This window comes from Phyllobates terribilis, unplaced genomic scaffold, assembly GCF_046119375.1.
Source record: "Phyllobates terribilis strain yellow unplaced genomic scaffold, ASM4611937v1 Scaffold_11__3_contigs__length_659146591, whole genome shotgun sequence".
NCBI classification, from domain to species: Eukaryota; Metazoa; Chordata; class Amphibia; order Anura; family Dendrobatidae; genus Phyllobates; species Phyllobates terribilis.
In genome coordinates this window covers 305,815,501-305,836,383 of record NW_027362771.1, presented here as the reverse complement: position 1 = coordinate 305,836,383, position 20,883 = coordinate 305,815,501, and the positions used below count along the sequence as shown (strand labels likewise).

The following is a 20,883-nucleotide window of genomic DNA, read 5'->3' as shown; positions in this document are numbered from 1 at the left end:
GAGATGCCGCAAGATTTCAGAGTCAAACATTCATGGCTTAAATCATACAGCCAGTGTCTGATACATGGTGCCTGTGGTTCAACCAGCAAATATAAGCTGTCAAGTTGCCTAAAGATGTCCTCCAATATGGATAATCACCACTCTGTAGAAGGGTCTCCTGATTAAAAACATTTCTCAAAGTGTCCCCTCCCAGGTGCCTTCTTCAATAAGCTGTTATCTGTTGGAAAATCACTCGGTAAGATCAATTTGATGCAGCACCACCACAGGGAAACTTATGAATTACACAACCCTCAAACCCTCACTGAAATCAATACATTCTCTGTGTAATGAAAGGATGTCCTTTGTTACAGATCTCCACTCTGGCCAAGAAATGAGGATCCTTAAGAAAATTTATTTCTGGTCCCTCACTTTGAATGGTTAGTTTAACAATGGAGCTTTATTTGAAGTATACCTATCATGTTTTTTCTTTTACTGGTCTTTATTCTACCCCCATTCCAAATCTTGCAGATTAGTGGGGGTCCAGGACTTGAGATATCCACTGATCATTTAAAAACTGCTCCAAAGTGCACATGCACAGAGTACTATATGTTCCTAATAAGTTTTGTGGTACACTTCATAGCAATTAGTGATGGTCTCATGACCAGGACTCTCCCTGACCTGCAGGCCATGTAACAAAAGGTAGAACATATTGGTATAAATAACGTTGGCACACTTTAGTCTTGTATTGACTATGTGTTATAGGAGTCTGGAAGCCATATTGGACCGATTCTATCTTTTTTTTTTTGCTTGGAAACGTATTTTGTAAGTTGGTGAAAACGTTCACCACGTAGCCTAGCATTTTATGTAAATTCTTATTATTTTCACATACATTCAGAATCTAAAACCCTTATTTTCTCTCATGGGGTTAAACGTGCCTTACTTTAATGTGAACATAAACTGGCCATCACTTCTGCTTAAGAACATTGATTCATGGAAACGCTATTGTTGGAAATTTTGCTGTCTAAACATAATCATATCCAAGCTTCCGGAGAACTGTTAACCCATTTTCTCAAAATGTCAGCAAAGCTATGCCTATCTGCAGTGTCAGCAAAAAAAAGAAGCAACCTCTCAAAAAAATAAAAAAGGTTCATTCATGGAAAGAACGGGTCTGCCAATTATTATACTAGTCCACCAGTCATATAGATAAACCTCTTGCATACTCGAAAATGTTATGTGACGCATATAGTAGAAAATACACTGCAGATAAAAGGTAAATGGCAAAACTCCTTTCCTTATGTAGTTTGTTATGCTCCAGACTCTCTTCTGACTCTCTTCTTTATAAAAGTGTCTAGTACATTTTTACAACAGTTTTAAAATGCTAAAACTGCTCTAGTAATAGAAAATAAGCAAAAAAAATGTAACTTCATCTATTACAAGCATCATTGCTGCTTTGTAGAGTCAATGAGGAGAAAAAGGTTGGTGGCAATAAAAACAAAAAAATGTCAACAATTAAAGCTAACCCAGCTGGAGCATATTGTGCCAGCAGTGATATGTCTGTGGTGTTAGATTGCATGTTCCCATTTTTGGCCATGGGACATTGAGTAGAGTAAAAATCTTAATATTGTGACAATGATTAATGCTGCATTTGGTAAAGAAAGTGCATTAGCCACATTACCGTGCAAAATCCAGATCAGCTTCACGGGACATAGTGATATTGGTGAGGTTTTGCTGGAGGACGAATATATTTCGGCACATCTTTTTTATTCCAGACTCACTGATGCGCTTGAAATATTGGGCTCCATTAATGAGGATGCAAGAAATTAAATGGCCTAAACCTGTGGAAGGGAGGGAAAATAGGAAAAGAGTCAGCTCACCCCTACAGAAGTCCGAGGCTTGGAACCAGCAATGCCAAAGGATTATCAATCAAAAAAGGAAAGGATGTTCCAGCGCCAGGATCTTCGTAAAATCATGAAATTGTAATGATTAAAGACGCTCCGTTTGAAACGCGTTTTCTATGACAATGTGTCCCTGTGGGGTTGTGACTTGTTTATAGTATTTTTAGACTTACCTAATAAATTTGATGATTTTAAGAAGATCCTGACGCTGGAACATCCTTTCCTTTTTCATGTGGAAGAGACCAGGGTAGAAAAACAGACATTATTTTGCTTCAAAATGAACACGAACATGGAAGCCAAAACCCTAGAAAAAGTAGGGCTGTGGAGTCGGTAAGCCAAACCTCCGACTCCTCAATTTCCATGACACAACTCCAACTCCGACTCCCTCATACATGGCTCCTGTTTAAGTGATAAATTTACTGTAGCACAGATTAATCTCAGCTAAAAGTCTAGACTCTTAGATCAGGAATAGGACAGACATTTATAGGACATTTCATAACTTACCAAAATTCTTATGAAAAAATATTCTCCACAAACTGCATTGAACTACTGTACCCAATTTATTATATATTTTAGGAGTCTGAGTCCGTCGATTTTATACCGACTCTACCAAAATGGGCTCCGACTCCACAGCCCTGAGAAAAAGTATGGAATATTTATATAAAACATGGTATCTCTCTTAATGGCTACATCTTCGAAGATTGAGTTATGTAACTATGTTTCGTTACAGAGATGTTTGCATTTCCAACTCTGCTAATGAGGCAGATTTTGGCCTGAGACGATCTGTACACAGAGCTATGGCATGGTATTAGCAATTTGCACAGTGAACGGAGCAAGCCAGTGCAGAGGGTGACAATGCTCAATGTCACACCACCTGCCCCTTTCAAATTGGAGTGCCAGAAAAGTAATAATGGGAAATGAAGAAAGGAGAGTATTATGTTTATTAGTTTTGTCATCAACAGTGCTAAAGGGGTGGTCAGAAACTAACACTGATTTAGTCCTACATCTATATCTACAGCCATGGCCAAAAGTGTTGGAACCCTTGCAATTGTTCCAGAAAATGAATTATTTCTCCCAGAAAATTATTGCAATTACACATGTTTTGTTATTCACATGTTTATTTACTTTGTGTGTATTGGGACAAAAGAAAAGAGAAAAAAAGGCAAAGTGGACATCTTTTCACACAAAACCCCAAAATGGGCCGGACAAAATTGTTGGCACCTTTCCAAAAAATTGTCGTTAAACAACTTTATCTCAAGCATGTGATGCTCGTTCAAACTCACCTGTGGCAAGTAACAGGTGTGGGCAATATGAAAATCACACCTGAAATTAGATAAAAAGGGGAGAAGTTGATTCAATCTTTGCACTGTGTGTCTGTGTGCCACACTTAGCATGGAGAACAGGAAGAGGAGAAGAGAACCTTCTGAGGACTGGGAACCAAAATTGTTGAACAATATCAATAATCTCAAGGTTACAAGTCGATCTCCAGAGATCCTGATGTTTCTTTGTCCATGGTGTGCAACATAATCAAGATGATTACAACCCATGGCACTGTAGCTAATCTCCCTGGACGTGGATAGCACAGAAAATATGATGAAAGGTTGCAACGCAGGATAGTCCGAATGGTGGATAAGCAGCCCCAATCAAGTTCCAAAGAAATTCAAGCTGTCTTGCAGGCTCAGGGTGCATTAGTGTCAATGCAAACTATCCGTCGACATTTGAATGAAATTAAACGCTACGACAGGAGATCCAGGAGGACCCTAGTGCTGGCACAAAGACATAAAAAAGCTAGACTGCAGTGTGCAAAAATGTATGTGAGAAAGACAAAATCCTCTGGGAAAGTGTCTTGTGGACAGATAAGGCCAAGATAGAGCATTTTGGTAAAGCACATCATTTTACTGTTTACTGAAAACGGAAAGAGGCCTACAAAGAAAAGAACATAGTACCTAGTCAAATATGGTGGAGGTTCAAAGATGTTTTGGGGTTGCTTTGTTGCTTCTGGCATTGGGTGCCTTGACTGTGTGCAAGGCATCATGAAATCTGAAGATTACCAAAGGATTTGGGGTCTCAATATAGTGCCTGGTGTCAGAAAGGTGGATTTTCATCCTAGGTCATGGGTCTTCCAGCAGGACAATGATCCCAAACATACTTCAAGAAGCACCCAGAAATGGATGGAAACAAAGCACTGAAGAGTTCTGAAGTGTCCAGCAATGAGTCCGGATCTAAATCCCATTGAGCATCTGTGGAGAGATCTTTAAATTGCTGCTGGGAGAAGGCGCCCTTCAAATATGAGACACCTTAAGCAGTTTGCAAAAGTAGAGTGGTCCATAATTCCAGTGGAGAGGTGTAAGAAGCTTGTTGATGGTTATAGTAAGCGATTGATTACAGTTATTTATTCAAAACGGTGTGCAACCAAATGTTAAGTTGAAGGTGCCAACAATTTTGCCTAGCCCATTATTGTTTTTTTGTGTGAAATTATATCCAATTTGCCTTTTTTTTGTTGTTGTTTTAATAATCGCTGCAACAGAACGGACACTCTGAGATGGAGTTTCCTTCACTGCTAAGTTCAAAGAGTGAGGTCAAGCGAGTTCAATAGTGTGGGGGATCTGCTGTGTTCACACATGTATTTTGATTACCCAGTTGTTATGTATGGTTGTCCTGAGGAAGGAGTCGATGGACTCTGAAACGCGTAGACAATAAACCTACATTTTTATCCATACTAATGGTTTATCGTGACTTCAGAGAGCGCAGAAACAACTTCCTTTCCCAGCACCTATCTCTGACATATCCATAGGAAGCTGCAGCATTTGGAGTCCAGGCTTTATAGGTGTTGTGTCCCACACAACCCTACTAGGTGAGCAGTGTTTAATACTTTACGTAACATTTATTAATTGGATAACACCCTATTGCGTTCTTGCATTTTCCATAGAATGATGATAAATTAGCGGAAATACAAGGACCAAGGTAAATAAAGAAACAGCACAGTAGTACAAATCAGGTAAGGACTTTGAGACTGGCTAGACTCTGGTTGTTTCAGCATGAAGCAAAATGAGATAACAGGTTTGTCATTCTGGTGTGGTGCGCAGTGATTAATGACTCGCTACATCATCTATAAATAAACAGAGCACTTCCAAGCAGTGGCCTAACTTGAAGATCATGGGCCCCAATACAAAAGCTCCAACGGGGCCCGCAATTATTGCAAATTTTGAAAAGCATTGGTCCTTTAATATAGGCCAAAGGGACTTTTTGGGCCCTTAGGCTCAAAGGCCTGGGTGCGATTGCAAGCCCTGCATCTACTGTACTTACGCTCCTGCTTCTAAGCATTTTTTTCATATGTACAGTTAATACACAAGCTTAAATAAAACAAACCAGGAAGCAGCAAATATTTAAATCACTAAAACACACATTTCCGTAACGGTAATCTGTCAATAGGATACCCTCCTAAATCGTCTGTATGGGCGTGAAGGTCAGAGAAAGTTGAATAAAATTATATATTGATATCTGTGATCCGATGTTTTGTTTCAAAGGCATCCACATTTTTCACATGTCCCCAAAAATCTGCCTACAGAGCTTATTTTAAATGAAAGGGGGCATTACCAGTATGAGACATGTAATGACTGACAGTCTGCTCTGGTGGTCTACATGCGTCACACTGATAACTCACTCTTTCATTTAAAATAAGCTTTGGAGGCAGATTCTCCAGGACATCAGTGTCCGGCCCATAGATCCTAACGAAAAAAAAACAACACATTTTATATTATACCTTCAAAGATGTACTGGAACTTGTGCTGCTGGAGACTAGCACCCATCGCCTCTTCTACTCCACTTATGTCCTTGTTCAGTCTCACAATAAGAGGGTCATAATCCATGCTTTCCACGTTTGCTACAATTGCATAGTTTCCTTGCTTGGCCAAGGGAATAAGATAATGGAAGCAGTGAACTCTGAAGAATAAAAAAAAAAACAAGAATATGTTTCCATCTTGTAAATGCATCTCATATTCTCGACTTCTAAAGTTATCTTTCAAATGTCATTTTTGAAATGAAAAACATTATGAATAAATGTTAGACACCTTGCGTGAGCAGCAAATAAAAGACTTTTTGTAGCACAGTATTAGGGTCAGATAATGCTGTAGAGCTTAAGGAAAATTTTCATTTCTTGACGCTTTTAAGGACACAGTGCTGCAGGTCACATTTTCTATATCCTCAGACATGTCGTCGAGTCAGATTTTAATTTACCTGCATGGAGTTTCTCAAAGATCACCTGGAAAATAAAGCTTGTGATTGATGCCTTCACAGTACACTTTGTTAATTCCCAGCACGGAGAACGAAAACTCTCTCATGAAAGGATGACCTGTGGGTCGCATACAAAATGTCAAATGCCTCTCAGCCCGGCACCATACACATAGGTGTGCAGACGTTTCCTCAATGAACTTTTCAGAGACCTCCCTATTATAGAGAACTTGTAATAGAAATGTTTTGGGCAAGATTGCAGCAAACAGGAGCTTAACTTGCTCTGACTGCAACCTTTACCAACACCTCTATAAGGATTAAAAATGCTAAGCAGAAATGAAATTGTGGAGAACGATTTCTGGCTCCACGAACTCCACAACAATTTAGAAGCATAACCGACTAAAAAGAAAAAAAAACACTTTCACAGTGTGGGACCAATATTTCACAAAATCAAGTTTTTTTTTCCCACGCCTTAAACATTGGTCAGTGGGGTCGCAAATCCCTTGTTTTTAAGCTTAGCAACTTGTCCATACAGTGCCTTTGTGTGTTTTTTTTTTTTTTTTTTTTTTAGATACAAAGGATGGACCTCAACAATCAAAAATTAATGTTTAAAACAGTTTCCATAGAACAAAAATATTGACAGCAAATGCTATGCTCAAACGGTGCTTTTTTGCAGCGGTTTTTTTGCTCCTTTTTTTAATGCAAATTCAAAGCTGAGGCTTATCATATTAGCAAAAACTATGAGATTTCAGAAATCTTATGCACAAGCTTGTTACTTTATACCCGACTGAATTGAAAAACTGCTGTGTTTTTATATCTGTAACGTAAATTTTTTCATCGTTTTTTTTTTACCCATACAAAGCAATGAGACAAAAAATGATGCAAAAAATAAATAAAAAAATGCAACAACTTTTGTTTTGCAGTGTTTTTGGTAAATGAAACTAACTTTATTAAAAATGTAATGTAGATAACGCATATATGTAATCCACACCCAAAAAAGCGTCTAAAACGCTGAAAAATGTGGCTTTTTCCTGCCACGAAAGCAGGTTTTGGCTTAGACGACATTGATGATCTAACCCTAGAATAGGTCATCATCAATATCAAATTGGTGGGGGCCAAACGCCCAACACCCCCACTGATCAGCTGTTATTTGCTGCTCTTGAATACGCACTTCCACATTACCCTGCAGTCGCCACTACACTTTCAATGGAGCTGCACTTTGCTGCTCCGTTCCATGTGTTTACATCTGACCACCAGCGAAACAAATAATAGCTGATCCTGCAGGTGTCAAGGGTGGGATCCCCACTGATCTGATATTGATCACCTATCCTAAGGATGGGCCATCAGAGTCTTCTGACTGGACAACCCTTTTAAAGGTGCACCTTAGATGAGCATTGGCCAAATCTGCAGATTTTTGTGTGCCATGTCCATAAAATGTGCATTTGTGTGTCCCAAATGTCCTTATTAAAGGGCAAACACATTATCATCATTAATACTTTGCATAGATTTCAACATATTTGATCATTTTTTTGTTTTGCATATTAAATAAGCCATCTCCAGTTAACCCCTTCACGATGGGGCCAATTTCAGTTTTTTCCTCCCCTTCTTCCCAGAACCATAACTCTTATTTTTCTGCTCACATAGCCATATGAGGGCTTGTTTTTGGCAGGACAAGTTGTACTTTTGAATGGCACCATTCATTTTACAATATAGTGTACTGGAAAACAGGAAAAAATTCCAAGTTGGGAGAAATTGTGAAAAAAAAAATGCAATTCTGACATCGTTTTTTGGGAATTGTTTTTATGGTGTACATTTTGTGGTAAAAATTACCTTGCAATATAATTCTACTCACCAGTATGGTTATGGTGATACCCAACTAGTTCATTTTTTTTAAAATTATTTTAGTGTTAAAAAAAAAATCTGAAGTTTTCAAGAAAATTTTTTTGGGGTTGTGTTGCCATTTTCAGAGAACATTTTCAACGTTTTCATTTTTCGGTTGATGGAGATGTGTGATGGTTACTTCTTGCGTGGCGAGACGACATATTTATTGATACCATATTGGGATATTTGTGATGTTTTCATCGCTTGTTACAGCATTTTTTATGGACTTGCAGCGACCAAAACCTGTAATTTTGGCATTCTTGAATTTTTTTCAATTACGGTATTAACTGATTGGGTTATTTTTATATTTTGATAGATCAGACTTTTCTGAACGTGGCAATACCACATGTGTATTTTTTTAATATCTTTATTTTAATAAGAGAAAAGGGGTTAAGTTGAACTTACAGGGAAGGAAATAAGCATTTGATCCCTTGCTGTTTTTGTAAGTTTGCCCACTGACAAATACAGCCAAGGCAACAAAGGAGTGGCTCAAAAAGAAGCACATTAAGGTCATGGAGTGGCCTAGCCAGTCTCCAGACCTTAATCCCATAGAAAACTTATGGAAGGAGTTGAAGCTCCTAGTTGCCAAGCGACAGCCTCAAAATCTGAATGATTTAGAGATGATCTGCAAAGAGGAGTGGACCAAAATTCCTCCTCACATGTGCGCAACCCTCATCATCAACTACAAAAAACGTCTGACTGCTGTGTTTACCAACAATGGTTTTGCCACCAAGTATTAAGTGTTGTTTGCCAGAGGAATCAAATACTTATTTCTCACTGCAAAATGCAAATAAATGTATCTAATTTATACAATGTGATTTTCTTGATTTTTTTTGGATATTCTATCTCTCAATGTTAAAATTAACCTACCCTTAAAATTATAGACTGTTCATGTTTTTGTCAGTGGGGCAAGCTTACAAAAATAGCAACGATTCAAATAATTATTTCCTTCACTGTATTTTTTCATTCATATTTTTTAAAACTTTTTATTTACATTTCACTGTTCTTAATAATCCCCTTAGAGAACATAACACTGCAATCGTCTGATCGCTTGTGCATCACTGTATAAAGCAAAAATCAAAGTCTCCTTTGAAGCCCGGCCACAGGCAGGGTTTCAAAGGACCTCCGTAATGACAAGCACAGAGGTCTTCAATAAGCCCCTGTGTGTCATAGCAACACATCGGTGACCTGTGATCATGTCACGAGTGCATTGAATGACGGGCCCCCATGCAGGATTATGCTATATGTCGCTCTGAAAGATTGACAGTGGCATTTAACAGGCTAATGTGGCGCCCCTGAGGGTTCAGTCGCCACAGGGGTACTGCACCTCAGAATGAGGTGTGGTATCTCCTCTCCACACAGGACCCCAACCACACACTCAACACTACACCACTCCAGTTCTGAAGGGGGCCTAAAAAGCACCATAGTGCTGCCCTGGGCCGGAATGGAGGAGTTGGGGGGAACCAAAGTTAGGGGGAACCATGTAGTGAGTGAGGGTGGAGGAAGCACTTTACTTTAGCACTTAATAGAATCATATATAACAGGAGGCCATTTTAATAACCGGGTCTTTGGTCGTGGGTCTTTGGGACGGCAAGTCAGCACAAAGCTGCAGCCGGCTTAGGGGTCCACGGTTCCGGGTCTCAGGCCTCGAGACGGGGGACTGGGGCAGAGTTATAACCGGCTCTGTCCCCGGTCAGAGTCCAACCAAGAAGGCCCAGGAGGGGAGCAGAGGAGATAGGCTCCACAGGCAAAAGGATCTCAGGGGGTGCGGACGGAGCGGAGTCGCCACCTGCATACCTTATTCTGGCCCAGCCAAAGAGACTCTGCCGCAAGAGGGGGTACCGGTCCCCGATTATCTGACTTTGCACTTCACGTCTCTGTCGGAAAAGTCCGGAGGCTTATGTGGATCCCAGGGGGATACGGACGGAGCGGAGTCGCCACCTGTATTCCCTAATCTGAGTTCATCCAGAGGGACCTGGCCTTACGCCAAGTTCTCACCACTAGTAACCAAGAAGGGCACCCAGTCGGTCCGGGAGCTACACGCTACCCATCAAGGACATCGCAGTACCCGTACGGGACACAGTGGGGGACACAAGGCGGGAGAAGTTCAACTAGAGAAGAACACTTTAGAGCGGGGGTCCTGCCAAGCGCTCCTGAACTACCTGGAGTGTGCTGAACCCCACCCTGGCGGCCTCAGCTCGCAGTATGACAGCAAAGAGAGAAGCTCTGAGCGGAGAAAGCACTACCGTGAGTAAAGACTTGGATGACTTCAAACACTGCCTCGGTCTGTTCTTCCCTCCGCGGCTCTGCACCTGCCAATGCTCTATTCTGCATCCCTTCTTTTACGCTGCCCTGAGGCCCCGCTCCACCTGTGGGGAGCTGCACCACCTAAGCAGCCTGAACACCGGCCTCAGAGGACTGTCGCAGCGCTGGTGATCCTCACCAGACACCACAGGTGGCATCACGAACATTTCCCCCCCTTCCCATACACCTTACCCTCATTATTCCTTGCTTTTAAGAGTGACCCCAGGGTACGGGCCCGGGAGCCGGCCACCGCGACATCCCCCAAAACTAACAGCAAGGTCCGGGCGCCGAGTAGTCGTCACCCATCCCCTGGGCGCGTCATTAACAATTGCATGCAGAGCTCAGGTGCACCTGTGATTGTTAGAGGCAGATCCTGGCTGTAACACACAGCACATGAGCCCGTTCCATACACCCACTTCCAATGTACTTGTTCGGCAGATATCGTGAAGGGGTTAATAAAGCATGCACACTTGCCAAGCTGTATGTGTATGGGTGCAGTTAACAACTGATAACAGCTATCTCAGGCTGTGTACACATTTGCAGTGAGTTTCTCTGTAACATTCTCTAGTAAATGACTTCTTTTGTACCTTCTAGCTTTATCTGCCAAATTTGACACTGTATCCTACCCATCTCCATCATCATCCTGCTCCTTAGACAACATGCTGACAATCAATATACTGCAATTTATACCATCTGCACCTAAAAACATCCCTCATATCCATCGCTCAACACTGACACTGCTAAAAAAAACAATAATAACCCAGGTCTTGGTTCTTTCTTGCCTTGATTACTACTGAACAGTGTGTTGGAATTGCAGGATATCCCTATTTCATTGGGGTCTTAATACAATTCTTTCTACTAGATCAAGAGTAACAAGGTTTTCGAAAAAGAAAAATTTCACCAAGCGAGAAGACCACCATGTACACAACACAAAAGTATCTTATACCTTCAATGGCCATCTGAAGGAAGATAATAAAAACCTACCTGACTTCCAAATGCAAAACAAGCAGACAGCGGTCCGACATGTCCTGGAAGGAATTAGCCAGTTCATTGAGAGTCTGCAAAATGATCTCAGACACAGCAGGAATGTCCACACTGCTCAGACTGTCGGCACCAGGAGACATTGCTGGAAGGTGAAGCATAGAAAGAAATATTACTTGGTTAAATATTAGGATATTATCTGGTTGTAACACTAACAACTGATGACCTTATTTGCATACTATATACAAATCCAAATGGAAAAACATAATGCTTACAACGTGCTTTACATTAAAAACTTTCTGCATCACAATTTATAGAAAACCACTTTTATTTTGTAGATTGTTGTGCAAAAAAAACCAAAAACATTATAAAATAACCATGTATTTTTCTTCTTTGAAAGGATTGGATTGTTAACACCAACCATTGAAAGTATAAAGCTGGCCATAGTCGTCAACTCTTTTTCATCTCTTGCCACGTTGAATTTGTAACACGTCTGACCCGTGTTTCCTAATCAGATAAATGACACCACAGGTGCTGGCGGATGTTTGATGCTGCTACATTCAATATCATCCTACAGCTGTTGGCAGCCCAGGGTTGAATTTAGCACCAGCGTGGATCTCAGAGATCGGACCTCTCCATTTATTACTTATTTAGTGGGGTCATGATCATGCTCATAATTCAAAGTATAACATAAATTATTTATATCCCCTGAACCAGATTGGGGAAACATCAGGACAAATAAGAACAAGCAAAAACACGGAATAGTGATCAATAAGCGGTCAGTCTTAAGTGTTTAACCACCAGTGTGGGGGGGACAGCCTTGTCAGAGCAGGGACTACGCTTGCAGGCAGGTAAACCAGTAGTCAAGGCTGGGACTGGCCAATGGGAGAACAGGAGAATCCTCCGGTGGGCCCCTGTACAAGACTGAGCCATCACCCTTATATGAGCAGTACTTGGCACTATACATTTGAAGCACTATGTACAGACAAAGGAAGCATCTTATTCATCTAACAATCTACCCAGTTCATTGTTATATACATTTGTGATTTACAATAATGTGACATTTGCATGTAGGAGAAAAGTAGGGCCTTGGAGTTAATTACTGGTGGGCCCTTGGCACCCCAGTCCGACACTAAGGCCACGGCCCCACTATCAGTATTTGGTCAGTATCAGGTCAGTATTTTTTCTCAGGAGTCGGAGCCAAAACCAGATGAGGAACAATCAGAGAAAAGGTATAATAGAAACAAGTCACCAATTCTGACTGAATATTGACCAAATACTGATAATTAGGCCGTGGACTAAGTGAGACAATAGGAAAAGTATATTGATATCCTGCACCATGGAGCTGGACTCATGGCAAGGAAATAAGTAGATGGGCCAACTGTGAGTAAATACATGTTTGGTACCGCTAGTGTCTATTTTATCATGCTTCGCATGGAAATTGAAAAAAAATACCCTCAATGTTAAAATACACGTATTTCGAACACTAATTAATTCTCTATAATACACAAAAGGAGAAAGTAACAGAGGTATTCAGAGTGGACAACCAGTGAGGACAAGACGGCAGGTATATGTATTTGTATCAGGAAATGTGTTTTATAATTGGTTGGTTTTACATGAAAAGACAAATTATAAGAACACAAAAATGTCTTAGAAGAGCAAAAGAGAAAAAAGTTCAACTAAGAACCAAGAGTAAACTACTGTCAAATGCGCAAAAGAAGCAAATGTTTGTTTTTAATTATAGCGGTGTTTGAGGCAAACTTTACTCAGAACCATTTTCAGATTTCCAGCAGTATGTGATTCATAATTCATTTATCATGTTTTAATAATAATTAGGTTTGTTAGAAAAGATGAATAACAAGTACAGACAGAAGCCACGGGCACTCAATGTGTCGGCTCTCACAATTCTACATTGGGAAAAGTAAACCGCAACTATTTGATTTGGGCTTTTTTTTTATTATCTTAAAGACGAAAGTAATAAAATGACAAAAGAAAAGATAAGGGGCTGTTGAAAAAAAAAAAGACTTGTGAAACTCTTAAAGTATGATTTCAGATAGGAACACATGCAATGTATTTTCTCTAATTATATCATAATACACCAAAATTAACGCAGATTCATATCACTGCCAAAAATTAGGCCTGCACACCACTAACAGGTCAGTCATTTGTCTGTATGTGGTTTTAGATGAAAAAAACAGTACAGATCACAGTGCAAGATCAAGGGAAATATTTAGTAATATTTTTTAGGGAATGATTTTCTATTCTTCATGTAGTTACATGCACCTCAGGGGGTGGAAGCTACTTACTAGGTTAATATTGACAACAAATCTGCAACAGATAGATTTTAAGATCTCAAGAGTCAGAATGAATACTGCAAGACTTTTGGGGCACACTGCTTTTTTTTTTTTTTTTTTTTTTTTTTTATAGTTAAAAGTGAATCTGTCAGGAGGTTTTGGCTATGGAATTTGATAGCAGCATAAAAAAAGACAGAGCCTGAATCCAGGGATGTATCACTTACTGGACTGCTTGGTGCAGTTTTGATAGAATCCATGTTTTGTCTGATGGTGATGTAGCAGAGCTAAGACTCCTAGGCTGTGTATATCCCCCATCTGCACCCCTGACTGGCAGCTTCCTGTGTAAATTGTAAATTGTGAACTAGCTGCCAATCAGTGGTGAGGGTGGGGTTACACAGATTAGCCTGACTGGTCTGCACATTAGACTTAGTCTTCTAGTGATTATCTCCTGCTGATAAAACACTATTGAAACTACAGCAAGGCCTAATAAGTGACACATCTCTAGAATCACACACTCTACTCTCAGTTTAAATAGCAAAAATCTGCTGACAGATTCCCTTTAACCAAAGGAAGGGCAAATTTTTTTCTTCCTAAAAAAATTTCAAAAAGTAATGAAAAAAATATATTTTTAATTCACTTTTAATAAAAAAAAGTAGCATAAATCAACAAACAATGTGGACATATTTGGTATCACTGAAATCGTATCAACCCAAACAATACAGTGAACAGATGATTTACGGTTATCGGTAAATGGCGTAAAAAGATGGCATGATTGATTTTTTTTCTCCATTAAACCCATAAAAAAGAATAAAAAAAATCAAATGCTGAGGCCATGTTCACATGTAGCGTAAATGCAAACTAAAAATTAAAATTTTCATATAGAAAAAAGAGAAAAGTTATGGCTGTTACAACTATGAATGACTGAACAAAAAATAAATCCACAGGTCCCAATCATCCTGGCAAGAGCGGGACAATCACAGATATAAGCCCCACTGTCCCAGGCGGTCTCCTGAATGTCCCTCACTACCACTATGCTACTTCTGACACCTCCTCCCGCCAGGGTAGAAGAAAATGGTAAATGGGTGTACCCAATTTTTTTAGCTATGGCACGCATAGCACGCCACATAGTTCATCCCTCTATTTGTTCTATGAAAGTTGGGAGGCATGCTAATAAATATTTGCCATATGGATGCTCTAATAGTGTCAAATATGGACAGCTTGATCATCAAAAAATGCAACAGGGTCTTATCTGGTGATAGAAGATATTGGGGTGCGGGAAGGGGCTCACCTGATGAGGTTGTGTGATACACGACTGTAATAGCTCAAAATATCAGCGGCTGTAAGCCCACGGGAGGAATCCGATCAAATATGGACCTGTATTGTAGTTCCCTAGTATGTCTATGTATCTTGCATAATCATAAAAATCAGCAGTATATGAAGACGGAAGACTATTTCTATGTTTATTCAGACTATTTTACTTTAATTTTAGCTTTAATTTGTCCATATAGCTCCAATATTAGCTAAACCTGCACAGTAAGGCATACATAAAAATCATAGGTCCTCATAGCAAAAGTCCTAAAATCGGACCATCTCTCCTTCTTTGTCACAGCATGTAGAAGTCTGTAGGTAAATAAGCAGCTTAATCTGCTGTTTCTGTCCAAAATGTCTGTTGGACCTGGGAGTTGGGATCAGAATTCAGAAGTGGGCGGCTGCTGGGCAAAGAAGGGACAAGTCAGCTGCTGCATGTTCTGCCTCCATCGGAGGTACACCAAAAATGCTTTGGATTTGCAAACTTGTTTAAATATGAATAAAGAAAATTGTGAGAAAATATTTTGTTATTGGGAATAACAGTTTAATCTGCTACTGTAGTGTAACTTTTAGATAAAAGTCAAAAGGATGCCCAGGAGTAAAAATTTATGAAATGGTTTTATAATATTCAAAAGGGGCAAAAAAGCATATGTATTTTGTACTAATTAATATTACTTTGCCCATGGTCAATTATGGATATCTCCCTTGGATATGAGTGAGTGAAGAACATGGTTTACATTCATGATGGCTGACTATTCAACATTATGACTTGCACACTAAACATCCTATTACAGGAGGTGTAAATATAATGAAAAATGGAAACAAAGTGACATGTGGAGCTGGGGGGATTCTATTCCATAAGAGCAGTGATAAGTAGCACCCACCGACACTTCGGTAAACAGTGATGATGGAGAGAGTTCAGACTGTCACCCATGATGTAAAGCCCACTAAACACTCTATTAGTTTTTCATTTGCTGAATTAATGTTCTTTACGGGCCGCGTGCGCCGGCTGCTTAATGAATTGTCTCGTTAAAGCAGCCTGTGGTGCTGTTGGGCTGCCTGTACTCCAAGGCATAAATTCAGACGAGAAATGAGCCATTGTAAAGAGGACATAACTCCTCTAGAAAAGGGTTTTGATCTTCAGCATTTGTACAGCCTTGGGAATAACTGAATTATCAGTAAAAGCCACACTGGGCCTGCATCTACATAATGTGCCAGGACATGGTTTCTCTGAACTATGGTTGTGTCATTCCTAGTCAAGTACAGCTTCCATCCTCTTTTACGTGTTCCTCGCAAGCAGAGCTGAGTTATTCACTGCTCAGTAATGAAGTTTTGTTTTATTTACTTGACTACTTAGCAATACCCAAAGTTGTAACGCAGATTATGATCAATTATGATTCTGCAAGAAAAGCAGATGGTTCTATTATATTATATACACATCAGTAAAGATTTGTCAGAACTAATCTAGGGTAAAAGTTAAGGAAATTCATGTATGTAGAGATGACATTTTTGCACTAATTCTTCATATGTTGTCTATCTCCTTTTCATTGCACGACAAACCACAGTTTGATTGGGACAAACAGCAGGTTAGGGGTGAAAGGTCAAGGAGTCTCATCCCTCCATCTAGGCCAGAGTTTCCCAAACCTTAGTCCTCAGGGCCCACCAACAGATAATGCTTTCAGGATTTCCTTAGTATTGCTAAAATGATGAAATTATGATTGAACTGAAATTGTGATGGAATTATTATCAAGGCATCAGAAATTGCCACACGTTCTTTCACCTGTGCAAAGTTAAAGAAATCCTTAAAACATGATCTGTTGGGTGCCGTGAGGACTGGAGTTTGGGAAACACTGATGTAGGCTATGAAGAATTTTCGAGACTGGAAGTACAAGAGTGCGATGTGATATCAAATCAAAACTGAGGCCCAATTCATCAAGACCGACAATTTTCTTGCTACCATACGCTCCTAATTCATAAAGAAGTGCAGGCCTCCTCATTAATCTGCAGCATCTGATGAGTGGCATCTGCCTCTGTGCACCAAGATTGAAATCTGGTGTAGGGAACGCCACAGTTTGTTATGAATTAGACGAACTGGGGCATCACGCCACTGCTGTGCCCCCGTTCTGCCTCAGCTCAGTCTGTTTTGGCAGAGCTGGGAGAAACTGGCCAAAACTTGCAAAATTTTGGGGCAACTTCGAGCTGCGACAAAATCTTGCAACTTTTCAAAACTTTTATGGTAATTTTTTTTTACATAAAAGCTTTGATAAATCGAGGCCAGCATCTTTATATTTTGGACTCAATTGAATCCCTTGGGGAGAGAAAAAATTAACCAATATCGTAGAACACATCATGAACTCTACAGTGGTTTTGTATCGTAACCATATAGACCTATCATAAACCATAACACCTTTTCCTAATGGACTCTTCCGACATTCAATCAGGTCAGTTATGCTCTGTCGTCCCTCTTTTTGTCATGAGAATTATTAATGCATGCAGTGCTATTCTTCCCATAAAGACTGACAGAATCTGTGATGGAAACTCCAAAAAGGGATGTGAAATGCTAGTATAAATCACAGATTTGTCATTAAAATGTAATGGTCATTTTAAATTTTATTTCATAAATCATTCGCTCTGCCGGCACCATTATAGTCTATGGCAGTGTTCCCCATCTCCAGTCCTCAAGGCCCACCAACAGGTCATGTTTTCAGGATTTCCTTAGTATTGCACAGGTGATGGGATTATTGCCAGTGCAGGTGATGTAATTATCACCTGGGAAATACTAAGGAAATCCTGAAACCATGACCTGTTGGTGGGCCTTGAGGACTGGAGTTGGGGGACACTGGTCTATGGCCCCGTTGGCGCAAACGTCCGAATCCCGTTTTGTGGGGGGATTCGGACACAAGCCCTGACAGGACCCACGTACGTGTAACTAAATGCAACGTGGAATCAACTTTAGAAAAAAACTAAGAATTTCAGATCAGCTGATAGGACCCATTGAGACAGGCCAATACAGGGGAACAAGTATTCTTAAGAACACTAGTTTCCCTTTTACAGTATCATCCTGTCCAAACATGAAAGCAATCATCAGATGAATTCATCGGGCTAGATGATTTTTTTTAGGCTGGCTTGCAATTCAACATTCTCGGCAGCACATTGTTCTGAGTAAACAGGACATGCTGCCGATAACACGATGCCTAATATATAAACTGTAAAATGATGCTCAAAGGTGTTCATGCTTTGGATAAAACTAGTAGGCTATATCAATTAAATTCACCAGCACCATGCCATATTTCAAGAGGTAATGCTCCTTTACTGTATAAGATTGAAAAATGCTAACAATTGCCAAGCTAACTTCTGTTTCATGTTGCAGCGTTGGTGTTGCAAGTCGGTATTATTTGTACTTTACCCAAAATAAATACTTCGTTATTATTAGAATTAGCTCTGCATCTCTTGTTTATTGATAATCCCACGGCTGTTAATTCTCCAGTTTGTGCCCACAAAGTATTTTGGGCGTGTGTAAAGTGTAAAATTATTCACAGCTAAATTTCAGGTATCAAAAATGTGCACTCTTTAGAATGACCCTGTAACTAATTTCACCTTAATTATCTATCATTTTATTCCATGCTTATGTTAATTTGATAATCTATTGCAGTCTGCATTAAATTACAGACACCGTTGCTAAGAGTGTGACCACCATAAATATGAAATATAGCCTATTATTCCATTATTATTCAGATGCAGAACTCAAAATACATTGGGGTAACATTTTACTATTTGAATAATGAAGAAACCAACACATAAAAATCTAATGCCACTTACAGGCAAAGTAAGAAGTGCACTACAGCTCTGCAGAATTAGTGATTTGCTGAGCAAACTGAAAAAAAGTCAAATCTCAGAAATGCTATTTATTACACAAGGCTGAATGTAATGGAACATAACATTTCACATTGCTTTTTCCTTATTCTTTTTATGCTTTCTAATTTAAAAACTACATCATTGGAAAAAGTAAAATAAAATAAAAAAGTAACCAATGGAGCATCCATTATAAATGTGTTTTGTAGTTTTGAAATGTTAATTGTAACAAAGAAATATAATACCACTGAGTGTGTAATGATCTGTGACTTGCAGTAGATCAGTTCATAGAGGATCTCATTAATTAGTAGGCAGCATATCTTTACCAGACACATAATAAAAGATTACATTTATTTAACCCTTGTAATAACGTGTATTGTGCTTTATGAATGGTAACGGAATTAGCAAGGGACTTTTTCCATATTAAAATAGACCTATTCAGTAATCATTTTACAAGCAGATCTATGTGTACTGTACGATTTTAATAGTCTGGAGGCTTGATTTTATATACTTGTGGAAATGGGACTGAATGAAAAACCTAAATTAAAATATTTGAAGGTTTCTCCCAATAGGTTTCTTCATGAAGTGTGTGTATATAAAAAAAAGCAAAGAAGTGTTAATAGTTTATTTTTATCAAGTGATAAAATGCAAAGAGAATGATCAGCAGATACATCAAATAAATATTTGCCTTCAAAATGGAATCAATTCCTCCACGTGCACTTGCACAATATCTGGTATTTAGTAGGGTTATAGTGAGATGTATGAGTAACCAATTATATCAGGCAAGGGATAATGATCATTATGTTAAAACGTATGTAAAGACATACTCATTAACTGAAACAGAAATAGAATAGCTGTGCAGAAGGCTTAAAACTGGGTGAGGAACAGCTACAAAAATGAGGTTGTGGAAGACCGTTTCATGTCACAGCTCATTCACCATGGCAAGACTGAGCACAATAAAAACAAGACACAAGGTAGTTATAATACATTAGAAAAGCTCCTCCCAGGCAAAGATTTCAAAGCAGACAGAGGTACCCAGGTACACCCATCTACTGTTTGGAGAAGTCTGGTCAGAAGTAGTCTTCATGGAAGAATTGTGGCTAAAAAGACATACTTTTGACATAGAAATAAGGCTAAGTAATTGAGCTATGCACGAAAGCTAAAATGTGCAATAAATGGCAGCAGGTGCTCTGGACTGATGAGACAAAAATTGAAATCTTTGCCTTTAACAGAATGCAGAGTATACATCAAACAGTTCAATAATGAGATTCAGCAGGCGACAGTGAAGCATGGTGGAGGTTTCTTGACTTTTAGGCTGCAATTCAGCAAATGATCTGGGGATTAATGGTGTTTGGAAGACTGAGAAATACAATCAGATAGATAATGCAATACCATCCGGCAGGCATCTGATTGGCTCCTAATTTATTTTGCAAGAAAAAGACCCAAAACATAAAGCAAATGTCATTATGGACTATATTCAGAGTAAAGAAGAACAAGTCCTGAAATTGATGACATGGCCCCCAAAAAGCCCTGATCTCAAAATCACCCAGTTTGCCTGTGAATAGCATGCACGATTTTTGCAAGCCTACTTGCACAGAAGATCTGTGGTTAGTTCTCCAAGATGTTTGGAACAACCACCCTACCAAATTCCTTCAAAAAACTAAAAAACTGGTGCTAGTATACCTAGAATTGATCCTGTTTTTCAGGTAAAGGGTGGTCAAACCAAATATTGATTTGATTTCTCTTTTGTTCATTCAATTTGCATTTTTTGTTAATTGATAAAAAATAATCTATTAATACTTCCACTTTTGAAAGCATTCTTGCATTGCAGCATTTTTTCTACATCCATCTGTTTAAGTCTCCTGCACAGTAGTATTTATTTATATTTATATATATATATATATATACATATATATATACATACACACACATTATATATATATATATATATATATATATATATATATATATATATATATATATAGTACAGACCAAAAGTTTGGACACACCTTCTTATTTAAAGATTTTTCTGTATTTTCATGACTATGAAAATTGTACATTCACACTGAAGGCATCAAAACTATGAATTAATACATGTGGAATTATATACTGAACAAAAAAGTGTGAAACAACTGAAAATATGTCTTATATTCTAGGTT

The 20,883-nt window shown here is 39.1% G+C and overlaps 1 protein-coding gene across 1 annotated transcript in view; it reads right to left on the bottom strand.

Moving 5' to 3' along the window:
• Positions 1-20,883, bottom strand: part of EXOC4 (exocyst complex component 4) — a 497,223-nt gene that overhangs the window by 58,715 nt on the left and 417,625 nt on the right. The window contains exons 15-17 of the mRNA XM_073652485.1: positions 11,274-11,415; positions 5,638-5,816; positions 1,655-1,814 (exon numbers count right to left, since the gene is read on the bottom strand). Coding sequence (XP_073508586.1) covers positions 1,655-1,814; positions 5,638-5,816; positions 11,274-11,415 — 481 coding nt within the window. The remainder of the gene's footprint in view (positions 1-1,654; positions 1,815-5,637; positions 5,817-11,273; positions 11,416-20,883) is intronic.